We start from the raw sequence: 15,025 nt of genomic DNA, 5'->3' as shown, positions 1-15,025 counted from the left end.
TGAGTAGTACAGAAGCAATTACATTCTTTTCACACCATCCATTTCCCACAGTGCCCTGAAAAAGAGTAACTACGGAAAAAACTCATATGGACATAATTTCCAGTAACTGAATTAAAAGTTGGGTTCACTTGAATTCTACATAACACATGGACATGACAACAGCTTCACCATAGTTGATTTTGATGGTTTGCCTCTGGAATGGATTGCCTTGTTTACACCTACCACACTCAAAAAAGCGCTGGGTTGTTTCTGTTTGTTGCTTGTAATGGGGTTCATTTACAGCCGAACAAATGGTTACGGTTCATCAGAATTTCCCACTCGCACATTGTCTAACTCTCTGGGTCACGAGGTTTGGACAGCACGCGATGGGCAGGATTTTATGGTAGGTTAATATAAATATGTACTACATTTTCAATAAGTTGTGATAAGAGTGTTATCTTAAGGTCATTTTACTGCAAAAGTACAGTCTGGGATCATTTATTAACTAGCTTAGAATTTTTACTATATGCTAGCTGATAATGCTATTATCCTCCAACCTTGCAATTTAATGCGTGTTGGTTTCCTGGTTTTATTTTTACTCACTTTTATTTTTAAATCTTTTGGTAAAGCTAAAAAAAGTGTAAAATGTCATTAAATACACATTTGCAGAGGCCTCTTTTTGTATAATGTGTTTATTATTGTGGGTAGTTATTGAAAATGACACAACTAAATAATTATCATATAACATATCCATATTATTAATATTATTATTATTATTTAATATAAAAGTAGCATGCCAATAGGACAGGAAATAACTGATATATAGCAAAAATAATCATATTTAAGCCAGCAACGGATTTCATTTTGCTTATTTTGTTGGATCTACCCCAGCAGCATTCTGGGTTAAATGGTAAAACCAACTTGGGTCAGATGGACCCAGTTGTAGTGTTAAAGTTAGTTAATATTTTAATCCCAGTAGTTTTTGAGTGCATGTTGCCATGAGCCCATGTGACAGAGAGGGGAGGGTGCACAAACACAGAGAAAAGGGGGTTAGACACAGGAATGTGAAACAAAACGAGTGTCTGAGGGAGCCCAGAGAAGTTGCTGAAGCTGGCCCGAAGGTAAGAAACTTTATTACTTTGGCCATCATTATGATATCTGTGTTTATAAAGGGTAAGGCTTGCGCTATTTTATTCTTATATTATTATTATCAGCAAATTTCCATAAAAGATCAAATCATTTAAGTTTTAAGTACTGTTTGTCTTGTTGAATAGCTTGTTTGTTTAGTTAGTTGAGGCATGAAGGCATATTGTGCCAGTGTTGGGTGAAGACTAAAAAAAAGGTCAGGAGGAAATTCACGAGACACAGCATCATGTTATATTACAGTAGCTGCCTGTTAATCTCTACTTTAGTATGTCCAACAATAAATGAAGTGGTAAAACAATGGCTTATTTATTAAAAACAATATCATTTTATTCACTTCTTTCCAGGTTAACCATACAGACTTAACACTGCTTTATTCAAGGTGATCTACACTGTAACAAGCCACTTAACATACAATTCAATTTCATTTTAATTAAACATAATCCAACACTCCCCAGAATCCATACAGGATTAATTTCAGCTCACGTAAAGCAGGAAAAGCACATATTTTAAGATATTTGTTTCCACACATCAATCAAATGCGGACGTCACACAGCTGTTATGTCACATGTCAGCATCCTTCTGTCAGAAGATGTTTCTGTAGACATTTTGGTTAGCTGTAGGAAATCTGCACCATGGCCACAGCTGCTTGAGAGTCCAGACCTGAAGGAGCATTTTATTTAGAACTTTTTTGAAGCTCCAAACTTAGAAAAAGTTGCAAAGAAGTCATTACATTTTGGCCTGAAAACAAGGCTTAAGCCTCAACACAACCCTACAGACAGCAGAGGTATCTGTGCTTGCTGCCTGATATCAGCTATTGAGTGTAGAAAGTTCAGCAGCATGATCAGAATCCAGTCAACAAAAGCAACAAGGAGACATGTTGACCAGAAACACTTGTTATTCCTGGCATGTCTCCCCTTTGGAAAAATCAAGCCATGACTGCATGCACATTCTGTTGTAGCGTATACACTGTTCTGCTGGTTGTGTGGGAAGTAAAAGCCAAAGAAGTTGTGACAAGAAAACAAGAGTCAAATTCTTGATCATGATTTAGGGCACTAAATCATTTCAATAACTAAATGATATAATTGAGTTATTGAATGAAATGAGTGTAACTCATTATCTTGGTGCCTCTAAGAAAAGGGAAACCAACTTGTGCTTCTTCCTTTATTGTTTCTCAACTCATTCCTTGACTCGAACATTACCTCTTAAAACTGGTTTTATCTTGTAAATACAAACCTACAGTGGCTTTACTCAAGATCCGACTTTTGTTGGATCGCAGTCTGCTTATGGTGCTCTACAGAAATCCCTTTTAAATTTCAGGCTTTTGGTAAAAAAAACCTGGCAAAAGACATTATATCATGCATCAGGGTTGACTTTTATGTAGTGTATTTACTGTTCGGGGGGGTGGTTAGTTGCTAGCAAACTTGGATGCAATTTCTTTTAATTGTGTGCTGTCCCTGCAAAAATGAAATGAAAATAAAATGGTGAAGGTTAAATAAAGTATTTACCAGAATGCACAATATCATTGATGTGAAGCAGCTGTCAGACCTCCGTCACAGCCTGTACCATTGATTGGAAAGTAAAGTTGCAGAAGCAGCTGTTTAGACTTGCAGATGTGGACATCATGAATGCATTAAAGTCCCACAAAATGTGTTTTGTGTTTAACGTTATTGTTCATTGCGCAGAAGGATGCATGTGCAGAGTTTGACATTAGAAGGCTGTTTTCACATTCATCTGATGAAAGGGGAAAGTTCCTTTAAACTCCTCAAATCTTGGTTTAAGACATGTACATACGAGTATGATTTTGTGTCATCACAGCTGGTCTGGAAGCCAGTTTCCAACCAGTATGCAACTTACAAGTGTGACGTGGACAGGGGTGGGTAGTTACAGATTACAAGTACAGCACATGCGTGAAAAAGTAAAGGAACTAATTCCACTGATGTTCCGTTTTTAAACTGTACTTCTGTTTACTCTAGTATATTTTGAGTAAGTTTTACTTACTACATTACATTTGCATTTATACTTTCGTCTGCGCTAAATGTGAGGGCTGAGTGTATGGGGGACACCATGCGAAGAGCAACTCTAATGCAGGTGCCAAGTTGAGGTTTCATGGAAGCAAAATAAGCACCACCTTAGCCGAGCTAAAACCACAGCAAAATGGAGCTTCAAGCAACAATCCCTGGCCACATCTGGCCACTTAGTAAAAAAGACAACTTACTCTAACCTCTGCAAGCACACCGAATAAGGTGCACATACTGTGAATATATAGTAAGCTAAATAATGTTTCATGTGTAACTTTATCTGTTAAATTGAATTTTCACAGCAGCCATTTTGACATGAAAAAGTGTAAACACAGGTTATCAATGATACTAATTAAAGGTCTGTTCCATTTAGTTTAATGGGAATAATTGTACTTATATAGTATAGAATAGTATAGTATAGATAGTATTTGAGTATATGGAGTTTTAGTACTCGACCCACCACTGGATGTGGAAACTTGAAGCAGGAACCAAAAAAGCAGCATTACATCAGGCTGCGTGTAGGTAGTGTAAAATTCTGCGGTTATGACTTTATTTGGCTGTAGAAGACAACATCTGCAGGTGTAACAAACAAAAAGTCTGATGTTATCCAATCCTCAGTCTGCTACAGTAAATGTTCCATGTGATGCTTCACATCTAACAGAAATATTGATTATAAACTTCAAAAACGAGTTTGCTGCGCTCATCCTGTAATACTATGGAGTGTTGCGCTACCACTCAGTCATTTTCCACTCATTTAATTGCTTATAATATTGCGGTTAAAGTGCAAGTATGTGGGACAAAATAAATGAGTCACTGTTTTATTCTAAAATGATTAATACAATGTTATGTAATGTTGCAACTATATATATCTATACTGCAAAATTGTTTTATTTTAGTGCTGTTCCAGGTCAGCGACACATTTTATGTAGACAGAGAAAACGAACTTCATTTGTTCTTTCGTGTCTGACTTTCCTCTGTTATGGTAAATCATTAGAGATGTTTAATGAATGTTATTAGCCGCAACCTCAGATTGAGGCCTTCAAAACATCTGCAAATGCTTTACAGACTTTACAATTGAACACATTAGTTTAATGCTTTGTGAGTCATGCGTGCAATTGATGAGGCCAAGTGATAATGAATACAATTAAAAGACAACAATGGCACTATTTTATCTTTTTACAACCCATTTCTTGAAGAGACTAGCCCAACAATTAAGTTAATGTATCTTTGTATCTTGACTCAGCATGAGATGCTTTAAATAGAAAGCTCCACAAATAAAATCAAATAAAAAGAAAAGTGCTCAAAGTACCTAACCCCATACTGAAGCGAGCACACTTGCACGTGGAAATAAAAAGTAATTGGCTGCATTTATACATGTGTATAACAATCTAATGAAGTATCCCAAACTGTTATTCCTTTGCTACTAATGTATTTAATCTGCTTTGTGTGACAGGTGGAAGCCACAGCACAGTAAACACAGTTTGTCGGGATGAGCGCCACAATGAATGTGACGGACGTCTACAAGGGATTTGCTAACATCTACAATGAAGCAAATGTGTCTGGCAATGGAAGCATGGGTATAATGAACATCTCCCACACCCTAAACAAGACCATCAATATCTTCTCCATTGTCATCCTCTTTATCTCCATGGTGTCCCTCGGCTGTACGATGGAGATTTCCAAAATTAAGAGCCATCTCTTGAAGCCAAAAGGAGTAGCCATTGCACTGCTGGCCCAGTTCGGCATCATGCCCCTGACAGCTTTCTGTCTGGCCAAAATCCTACAGATGGATCCCATCAAGGCTGTGACTGTGCTCATCTGCGGCTGCTGTCCAGGAGGAACCTTATCAAACATTTTTTCCCTGGCCATGAAGGGCGACATGAACCTTAGGTAAACCCCTCATTGATGTATTGATTCCTGTCTCGTTGGAAGATTACAAATGCCTGCAATAATTTACTACTTCAGCTGCGTCAGCACAATTAGCTGTCATATCACAGACTGTCAATAAGCAGAAATGTTCCTACAAAACAAGAGCCTTGTTTTTCACCATTTGAGACATGTCAGTCCAATAATGCATCTTCCTTTCTCCGATTCCCTCCCAGCATTGTGATGACCACTTGCTCCAGTATTGTGGCCCTGGGTCTGATGCCTTTGCTGCTCTTTATCTACTGCCAAGGCTTCCCCGGTCTGGAAAATGCTGTTCCGTACGTCAGCATCATCACTGCTCTCGTGTTCACCCTGGTGCCTTGCACCATTGGCATTGCCATTAATCACTACAAACCAAACTACTCACCGGTCGTCAAAAAGGTGAGACTCCTGAAATGTGCCTCACACAGACATAATCTGGTACAGATAGCATTAATGATGTTCTATTTAAGTGTCCCAGTAAGCTGTAACAGTGTGACAGCAAGCCAAATAAACAGGAGGGTGACTGCAACAGGAACTCATTTAATGCTAACTAGGAGCTGACCTTTAAACTTTCAGGCGATGTTTGCCACATTTAGAAATAGAGATGTTTCATTCTTTGATGCTGAGATTCAAATAGCATTTAGTGATAGATAAACTGACTCTTGTAACATGCTTTTGCTCTACCGACAGGCTGGTCTTGGCATCCTGATGATCTCCAGCATCATAGTGTTCATCCTGTCTGGTGTAGCCGTCAAAGACGTTCTATGGATGATCCTCACCCCTGATGTTCTGTCTGTGGCCGCACTGATGCCACTCACTGGCTTTATGCTGGGATACGTCATGTCTGTCATGTGCAGACTCAGTCCACAGTAAGTTAATACACACTAGATACAGTTAGCTTTGAGTTATGAGCTATAGCTCGGTCACATTCTAATTCTCATAGTATACTATGCAGCATTATTGTTGACTGAACCAATTAAAATATTTCTGCTACACACGAATCCATCTGTAATAATATTCCACTAATATAATATATAATAATAAAACCCTCACAGGAGTCTGTGCAATGAGTACTTTTACTTTTGATACATCACATAAAATACATCATTATTTTAAGCAGAATCTACTTAAAATAATGATGTATTTTATGTGATTCATTTCAATGCACTGTGTTTTTACATTGTAATATAGCTACTTTTACCTAAGTTACGGATATGAATACTTCCTCCACAAAGGTTCCATATGAATATTTCAACCCAATTTTTCAATGAATTCTCTAAATGATAAACAATATGCATATAAATGATGTCCAGCAGTATGTCATACAGCAACTAGCTTCAGATAAAAAGGTAACACTTGGAAATAAATCCTGTTACACCAAGTCATTCCTTCCAATTACAATCAAATGTGTGCATTTGAGTATCAACTTCAAAAACTGTAATATCAAAGCTAATAACACGTGACTCACCTCTTCACAGATGCAGCAGGACCATCTCCATGGAAACAGGGTGTCAAAACATCAATCTGTGCATTGTCATCCTAAAGGTGGCCTTTCCCCCACAGGTCATCGGACCCATGTTTCTCTTCCCTCTGATATACATCACACTCCAGTGTACTGAAGCCCTTCTCCTGGCCCTGTGCTTCAGATGTTACCAAACATTCAGGCCACCAGCTGAGGGTAAATGTTGCAGCTGCCTGTGTTTTTTAAGCAGTGAGGCTGGAGGGAGGGGGGGGTTGGAGGTCCTCTTCTCACACTTGTAGCCATTGGTCTTTCTGAATTTGGATTCAAATATCTCCCTTCTCTTACACAGATGCAAGAATATACGACAGCGTTGACGCTAAACAAGAGGTAAAACAGCCTTGACAGCATCGCAGACGACAACCCAACCCAGCCGGAGAGGGAAACAGAGGAGGGCTGAATCCGAACCTACAGAGGATGCAGCTAGTGCCTTCACTGTCTCACTATCAGCTGCATACTCTTCACTCAGGCCTTTGATACGGACAGTACCATTGTTAGAGAATGTGTAACCACTAATAATTTTAATTACTGTACTTAATCAAGTCAATGCAGTGTTAGGTACAGGTAAAAGAGGAAGCCAATGATTTGTATTTATATTTTTGTATTCAAAATATTTGGTCTAAGACTGAAAGCATTTTGATGTGTGTATGAATGAATGAGTTTATTAAATCATTAATGATGTGTCATTTGCTCCTTTAGACTGGAGAATTATGCTTTAGGTTATTAAATACTTGAATTGAAATATGTCAGACCAAAGAGAAAGGCCAGTCTCAGATGATCCAAAGCATTCTAATGAGAAAGGATACAGGCAATTTGAACACCTCAAATAATATTTAATCAAAATGGTCGTATGGTATATACAGTTAACTTAAAACTTTTTACATATATTAAAATACCATCTTCACAAAAAAAATATCAATTCCTCAGTCCAACAGAAAATTCAATGGACAGTCAAACAAAGTGAAAACTGACATTACACTAATCTGTACACTTACTTCCATTTTTGTGTTGGATCTTCCCAACCACATTTACAGTGTCACATATAACGTGCCTGCAGTCGAATTAAAACTGAAGCGGCAAAGTGAAAAGACCTAGTTTTTGTTTCCAAGAGCTGTGGAAGCATCAAAAGAAGCCATGGCTGATCAACAGCGTTCTAGACAAAAATAAATTAAATACACACTTTAGTTTCCCGTTAAGACTTAAAACAGGAACCCAAGCAGCCTGCATAAATAAAGAGAATAATATTTTCCGGTGTACAAGTGATGTGTCTGACAAAGCCACACATAATATCACTAAGCAGTGGAGGCATTTAACTGACATTCATTTTTTAAATTCCTTATTTTACATATTATAGATACCTGTGCATAGAAGTGGAAAGCTAAGGCCATTGAGGGCAAGGTATGATAATGAAGAGAATACATGAACTCTTTGCAAAATGTTTGCCCTCAATCCAATGAAAAATGCAGTAGTGTGAACCCTTGGGTAGGCAAGCAGCCTGAAACTGTACAGTGACACGTAGAATGACATGAGTCATGATTAATAAACACCTTAAATAATGATTTTGAATCACAAAACTATTTGAAGACAATGTTGGAAGTTTGCATGGCTTCTTCTCTAGATTACCTGGCCTTCATGCATCTTTGCCAATATGTCTGAAATGGGGTGATATGTGGTTAAAGAAAAAAAAAAACAGTAAACAAGTCACTGATGAGATTATTAGCTCCCAAAGTGAATTTGCAGCTTTGCCCATTCAACTGAAATACATCAGTCATTTTTTTTTCAACAGCCTTTAAGACACACTCCTTCAGGAGGTGCCTGTTCCCATCTGTTTTTCTTCTACATTTTCAAACTGAGCTTCGGACATTAGACCTACATACATAGTGTAGGGATTCCTATAAAAAAATGTAAGCATGTATGTACATGTGCATCCCTTCTCTGTTCTCCTTTGGGATGGTCAGAGGAACTATTCTGAGTGACCCACAGCTTCACTCAGAGCCTCTTTAGTTGAGCTTGTCTGTGTGGACAGCTGTGTTGACAAACTCTCAAGGAGGCATCCCAGCTCACCAGTACAGATCAGTAGCAATGCTGGTTGTCTCGGGTCCAAAAGTCCAAAGGCTGCAGCATTTTTCAGGCCTCCTTCAGCAGTGGCATATCTGTAGACAGCAAACAAAGCATGAGCGTGAATACAAAGTGGGGATTTTAAATACATAAAAAATATAAATAAATAAAAAGTGTGTCTGAAGATGGCTTTACCATCAGAGTAGTCCATCTCAGAGTCCAGAGACAGGCTGTGTTGGTCGCTGCCTGCAGACGGCCGTCTTTGTGAGGATGAAGGAGCTGCAGCACCTGCATGCTCCAGAACCCAGGCAGAGGATGAGGGTGAGGGTGACGAGGAGGATGAGGACGGTGGTACAGGGTGGACCACAGCCATCTCTGACTGCTGCTGCTTGACGGAAGAAGGCCTAGAGGGGCCAGCCTCTGGCGTTGTGGCATGCTGACCCTCAGACAGCACTATCTGGACTCGAGACTCGGCTGAGGCTGAGGCTCCATTACTGTTCACAGCTTCCTCGTATGAAGGCAGAGTCACCTGGACTCCTTCCACCATGATAGACACGGGCTGGCCGGACACACCCTGATCGCGTCTAGGTGTGGAGGACCATAGGAAAGTTAACATCTGTCAAGTTGTTACTTCCACGACGACAAGATGTTGGTAGAGAGCAGCACGATTCTGAGGGCAGACTTACCGATGGAGGGACTTGAGTTTTGGCTGCAGAAGTACAAACAGCACCACCAGGAGCAGGATCAGGGCCACTGAGCTGGCTGTGGATGCCACTATGGACAAGGCAGGCATCCCCAACGGTAGAGTTGGATTGTGGTCTGTGAGACAGATAAACAGTTCACACAGTTATCTTTATAGGAGTGACTGTAATTGTTTACCCAAGAGTGCAAATGTGTCATCTATTTTTATTTTGTTTTACCTTGCTCCATGAGGCAGCTGACCTTCACTTGGCTGTCCCACTCCCCGTACTGGCAGGTAAGGTATTTATAATCTCCCTTCAGAATATAGCCTTCATCACAGAAATATTCAATCACAGTGCCGTGAGAAAGCCGTCCGCATGTGGAAGGGTGGCAAGTGTAGCCACCGTTCTCTGGCTGATAAGGAGATTGGCATACTGTCCATGGGAAGAAAGGAAATTATATTGTTTCAGTAAGCTACCAGCTACTGGTTTCACTCCTACCTGAAGAAGGGGGACTATTTTTGAACACGTCTGAGCATACAAAACTGACATATGGAGTTGCCCAAGGCTCCATTCTGTGGCCGCTTCTGTTCATACTACTTACAGGCTCCCACTAGCTCACATTAACAACAAAATCTGTCCTGTAAAGATCACAAACCAAGCCAAAAATCTTGGTGTAGTTGTGGAAATTACAAAATCAGCCTACTATCATCCTAAGTATGTATTAATCATTAAAGGACCTATGTCTAAGCAGGACTTAGAAAAACATGTCTGTTTATTTGTTTACATGTGCATTTATCTTATCTTGCTTGTTGCTTGCTTGTTGTTGAATGTACTATACAACTAAACTGGCCTTGTCTATCACTATGTTCTTTTCTACAGTATCTCACCTTCTCTTTGTGTATCTGCAATAAAAATACAATCTGGCCATCGTGTTGGTCATACAAAGTCTATTTTCGTTATCACAGTTGCTGGATGTTGATTTAAACAACACAAGATGTGCCTCTGACCTCTTGTGAAGATGCTTTGTACCGGAGCAAAAAACTTGTTTTTGCTCAATCCAAATCCATGTTACTGTAATACACCTTAAAGCCCGGACACACCAACCCGATTATCGGCCGTCGGACACCATCGGACAGTCAGGCGAGGTCGGTGACTCGAGTCGATTCGGTGTGTCCCGTGGCTTCATCAGTCGGCGTCAGTGTTCATTTTGGCCCATTCGACATGTAGAATCAGCCAGTGGCCGTCGCCCTCAATGACCAATCTGATTGGTGGAGTGCTAGCACTTGACTAGCAAATCACGAGAAAACCGGAAGTGACGATGATAAACATACTACGCCAACGCTAGTATCTTGTTATTATTAGCCACCGTATTTTCCGTTCAGCGAGTAATGACAATAACGATCCTTCTTGACTACTATCAACACTCCCTGATGAAAACAATGACTGACGACAGCGTGCTCTGTGTTTACTAGGTCTAGAGTGATCCGTCATTTCCGTTTTTCATTTTTTTGGGCGACAACACAGATTAACGCCACCTGCTGTTATGGGGATGTATTATGCCTCGCGCACGCGCAGAACGTACACTCCAGTCGGCATCGGTCTGGTGTGTTCGGAGGCACTTTTTTGACCGACTCGGGGAGACGGGAGCCGACTGATCAGTCCGACTGCTTTTCTGCCGACGGTCGGCCGTCGGGTTGGTGTGTCCTGGCCTTAATGCAGACATCTTCTATGCATTCAGAATACAGTACATTTCGATAGCAGGTGAAAGGAGGGTTTGTGTTGCCTAAAGACAGTGTCAGGATTACAGACAGTACTATGAGGAGTGTCTTTACCATCACTGCGTATACAGCGAGGGGGTTCAGAGGACCAGTGTCCGAGTGCGGAGCAGGTGAGGATGCTAGGTCCGTCTGGCAGGTAACCAGGGTCACAGCTGTACTCCAGTACTGTGCCCACAGGAAACGAGCTCCTGTTGGTTTCTGTCAGATTAGTTGATCCATGCTGCACCGTAAAGGGTCTTATACAACCTAAAAAAGGGCAACAGGCAAAAATACAGTTACAGAACAAAGTTTAACAGATAAAAGGGTAAAATGTTTGCTTCCTTCCTTCGCTACTGAAAACTTGCAACAAGAAAGAGTCATGGCGGTAGGAAAGAATAAACGGTCCAAAGCTTAATTTCAAAAAGAAAGATGACAACAGGGCTAGCTGTAATGTCTGCAAAATGACAATTTTAAGTAAGGGTGGAAACACCAGCAATATGCTGTAACATATTTCTACACAACATAAGCTTAAATTCCAGGAATACCATTTATTTGAAACTCTACGAACGAGGCCACAGCTTCCCAACTGAGCAGCACATCCGTTCCCGAGGGTAGATATCATACGTTATAATATCATAAGCGTAATGCAGGCGGAGTCAGCAGATTTTGTCTTTGACGTAGAAAACGTAAATGAAAACAAATGCTGAACCAATGATTTGGGTTCCAGTTCCCAATTAAACAGCAGTTAAACAGTAGGCCTTTTACACACATGTCTTTTTTCATACTCTGTTGATTGCGTTCAGACTTAAGTGTTTTAAAACGTAGGAATCAATAAAGAATTGGACTGATAAGTAAATAAGAATTAGACTTGCAGACAGTACTATGAGGAGTTTGTCTTTACCATCACTGCGTATACAGCGAGGAGGTTCAGAGGACCAGTGTCCCAGTGTGGTGCAGGTGAGGATGCTGGGTCCAGCAGGCAGGTAACCAGGGTCACAGCTGTACTGCAGTACCGTGCCCACAGGGAACAAACTCCTGTTGGTGTCTGTCAGATTAGTTGAGCCATGCTGCACAGTAGAGGGTCTTATACAACCTAAAAAAGGGACAATATTCAAAAATATGGTTCATATCAACGAAGTGCTTACAGGCAGAACACCATGCCCTATTGACAGATCGGAGTTTGAGGACTGACCAACCTTGGCTCACGCAACTGATCTGCATGGGGCCATCCCACTGTCCATCCTGGCAGGTCAGGTAGTTGTAGTCTCCACTGACAACGAAGCCCTCATCACAGAAGAACTCAATCACAGTGCCATGAGAAAACATTCGACAGGGGGATGGATGGCAGGTGTAGCCCCCATTCTCAGGTTTGGAGAGGGGTAGACATGCTGAGGAGGGGAAAAAACACAACATATGAAGTAAAAACTGAAGTGTTTAGTGTAAGTTTCTACATTAGCAAAATTGGCTAAGAATTACAGAGACTGAAATGCTGTATAGTTAAAATGTGAAAATAACTTAAAGTAAATCTGTTTTACTTATGACAGAATTATGTTAAATCAGGCTTGTTGGCACAACACAGTCAATACCCAATACTCTACAGATCAGAGAAGAATATCTTACCACCACTGCGTATGCAGTGAGGAGGTTCAGAGGACCAACGTCCCAGTGCGGAGCAGGTGAGGATGCTGGGTCCGTCTGGCAGGTAACCAGGGTCACAGCTGTACTGCAGTACTGTGCCCACAGGGAAGGAGCCCCTGTTGGTTTCTGTGAGGTTTACCCAGCTGTTCTGGACCATATATGGCCTCACGCATCCTGGGAAAAGACGACAAAGAAGACGAAATTCAGTGAAACTGCTCAGGGTTTCAGTAGAATTACAACAAATATTTTGAGCCTGGTTTCATACCCAATGAGGCCACCAGTTACAGAGCCACAGCATGACCTATAGTAACTGTGTGTGGCACCACATACAGGGGTTGAACATAACATGAACACTCTTACTATATACTGAACTCCAATTCAGTGAGTCAACAACAAACACAACAGCTAGACAGGCATTGATTCAACACAATAATATTTGAGTGTGTAATTTGATGCAGTGTTGCATCACATTATAGTGTAAAGTGTGGTGGTGTGCTACTTCTCATATTCAGATAGGGTGCCAAAATAATATGAACAACTGTATGTGCCTGTTTGACCACATTTTACAGTTTTTTGGCCACTATCACTCAAATTTATGATTAAAAATAAAAAAACAAAACAACTTTAAATGCAGGAGGAAAATTCTGTTCGACCAAGAATGATGTGATTTTCTCAACTAAGATATGATTCTTCTTCAGTTTAAACATATTACCCAAGAGAAAATAATTAAATGTTACAGGACAAATGATTTGCATTATTCTTGCAAGCCTCACTTGTAATCTGCATTAAGAGTACAATAATCTCAAAAAGAAGAAAATCGTAAAATCATCCTTTCCTATTGAAATCTATCTATCTATCTATCTATCTATCTATCTATCTATACCAAAGACTGAACTGTCACAGTTGTTTGTGAGGCTACTTGTTCAACATTGACACTGGAAGTTCATTTCTTTTGACAGATGGGCTGTTGTCAGTGTATGAATGTGTGTGAAAGGATGAATGTAACATGTAGTGTAAAGCCCTTTGAGTGGTTGGAAGACTACAAAGGCGCTACATAAGTGTGGCACCTTTAGATCCGTCTAGATAATATGGCATACATTGAAATCAATGTTAAGAATGTTAACATCCATTTAGTGTCAGGATCAGGATTCCCCAGTATTGTCTGTGCCATCACAAAGCTGATTTAATAATGTTTTATCAGCAGAGAAAAGAAACGTTAACACAATACAGACCCATACAACTTTGTATTACATGAGTGTGCAACCATAAATTCTGCCTCTTACCTGACCATTGCCCAGTGGACACTACAGTCAGTACCAGCAGCAACAACACGGTCCGTTTAGTGGCTGAGGTATGGGCCCAACAGGCATTGGATAGTGACTCTATCATTCCATTGCACATCTTCTCCTGCAGAGTCAACTCAACCTGTTATGATCAGAAAATGATGTAAATACAAAAAAAAAAAAGGTATAAATACACCATCATGAAAAAGCAATAGCCCAAAGCCTTGACCATTTGCTGACACCTGCCTGGCGCAGGTAATCTGCAGAGCTTGGACAGCGGCCAGTGAGATGTGTGTGATTTGTGGGACAGTGGGACAGTGGTACAGTGGTACAATGACAAGACAGAGGGGGAAAAGCACTAGCAATAAAGGTGTAAGCATTTAGCGAGCGCTAGAAACCAGCGACGTTTTCTCCTTTTAATGCCGTTAAATATCAATGTGAGCGAAGCAATGACTTTAGCTAAGTACACCCCCCACATATAAAATATAAGTCTGGTTCTGAATGGTTCCGTCTCAGCGGATACACACCCATTTTCTGTGCTTCCTTGTTAGCTATGCTAGCTCAGTTCGATAACGTTACAGAGAACAAGGCCAAAAACAAAAGATAGCACATTAACATAAAGAGTATATGATGATGTCGAGGACACGTAGCTAGCAACTGTACTGCCACATACAGAAAAGGAATATCCAGCAGAGCAAATCATAGCTGCCTTTCATTGTTAGGTCGGCTAATTTACCTGAGATGATCAATATTAGCCTTTTTAGCTTGCTTACGCTAGCTCGCCACACATTAAAATGGCTTGTTGGTTACCTACCACAAAAACACGGCCTTTGAAACCTCCACCCTCGCTATCTCACGCTGTAGACATTTATCACCAATAGCTCAGCGACACCGGAGACATTTAACGTTGCTGCGGAATCAACACAAATATGATTGAACGAGCCGAGGGGTACTACTACGGCTAACCGCCAGCTAGCTCCCTAATGGCTAGCTTGCTTGATACCCGCTACTCTAGCTAGCTGCGTTGATCGAAACA

At 40.6% G+C, this 15,025-nt stretch overlaps 2 protein-coding genes across 3 annotated transcripts; one reads left to right on the top strand and one right to left on the bottom strand.

Annotated features, from left to right (window-relative positions):
* The first annotated feature begins 1,030 nt into the window (after positions 1–1,030).
* On the top strand, positions 1,031–7,251 carry LOC127355883 (sodium/bile acid cotransporter-like). The gene is made up of 6 exons (XM_051387154.1): positions 1,031–1,100; positions 4,597–5,033; positions 5,246–5,450; positions 5,742–5,920; positions 6,530–6,729; positions 6,863–7,251. The coding sequence occupies exons 2-6, from the start codon at positions 4,633–4,635 to the stop codon at positions 6,913–6,915; spliced, it is 1,038 nt and encodes a 345-aa protein (XP_051243114.1). The 5' UTR covers positions 1,031–1,100; positions 4,597–4,632; the 3' UTR covers positions 6,916–7,251.
* Positions 7,252–7,382: 131 nt separating this feature from the next.
* LOC127355829 (sushi domain-containing protein 6) lies at positions 7,383–14,987 on the bottom strand. Of its 2 annotated transcripts, XM_051387071.1 has the most exons (10): positions 14,804–14,985; positions 13,990–14,131; positions 12,689–12,880; positions 12,265–12,456; positions 11,970–12,161; positions 11,144–11,335; positions 9,549–9,743; positions 9,315–9,447; positions 8,824–9,212; positions 7,383–8,723 (listed from the first exon to the last, which is right to left on the bottom strand). In XM_051387071.1, exons 2-10 carry the CDS (start codon positions 14,105–14,107, stop codon positions 8,698–8,700), a joined length of 1,629 nt encoding a protein of 542 aa, XP_051243031.1. In that variant the 5' UTR covers positions 14,108–14,131; positions 14,804–14,985; the 3' UTR covers positions 7,383–8,697. The 2 variants fall into 2 exon arrangements, with proteins under 2 accessions (XP_051243031.1, XP_051243032.1); XM_051387072.1 differs by lacking the exon at positions 11,144–11,335 and having other exon boundaries at positions 14,804–14,987.
* Positions 14,988–15,025: the final 38 nt, after the last annotated feature.

This window comes from Dicentrarchus labrax, unplaced genomic scaffold, assembly GCF_905237075.1.
Source record: "Dicentrarchus labrax unplaced genomic scaffold, dlabrax2021, whole genome shotgun sequence".
Taxonomy (NCBI): Eukaryota; Metazoa; Chordata; class Actinopteri; family Moronidae; genus Dicentrarchus; species Dicentrarchus labrax.
Note: the sequence above shows the minus strand (reverse complement) of the source record. Positions and strands in the feature narration are given on the sequence as shown.

Excerpts from the sequence above, each read along its gene's own strand:
- LOC127355829 (XM_051387071.1), bottom strand. The coding sequence starts at position 14,107 with ATGTGCAATGGAATGATAGAGTCACTATCCAATGCCTGTTGGGCCCAT. Across the intron at positions 11,336-11,969 it reads TCGCTGTATACGCAGTGATG|GTTGTATAAGACCCTTTACG; the intron begins GTAAAGACAAAC and ends GCCCTTTTTTAG. Across the intron at positions 9,448-9,548 it reads CAGCTGCCTCATGGAGCAAG|ACCACAATCCAACTCTACCG; the intron begins GTAAAACAAAAT and ends TCTGTCTCACAG.
- LOC127355883 (XM_051387154.1), top strand. The coding sequence starts at position 4,633 with ATGAGCGCCACAATGAATGTGACGGACGTCTACAAGGGATTTGCTAAC. Across the intron at positions 5,451-5,741 it reads ACTCACCGGTCGTCAAAAAG|GCTGGTCTTGGCATCCTGAT; the intron begins GTGAGACTCCTG and ends CTCTACCGACAG. Across the intron at positions 6,730-6,862 it reads ATTCAGGCCACCAGCTGAGG|ATGCAAGAATATACGACAGC; the intron begins GTAAATGTTGCA and ends TCTCTTACACAG.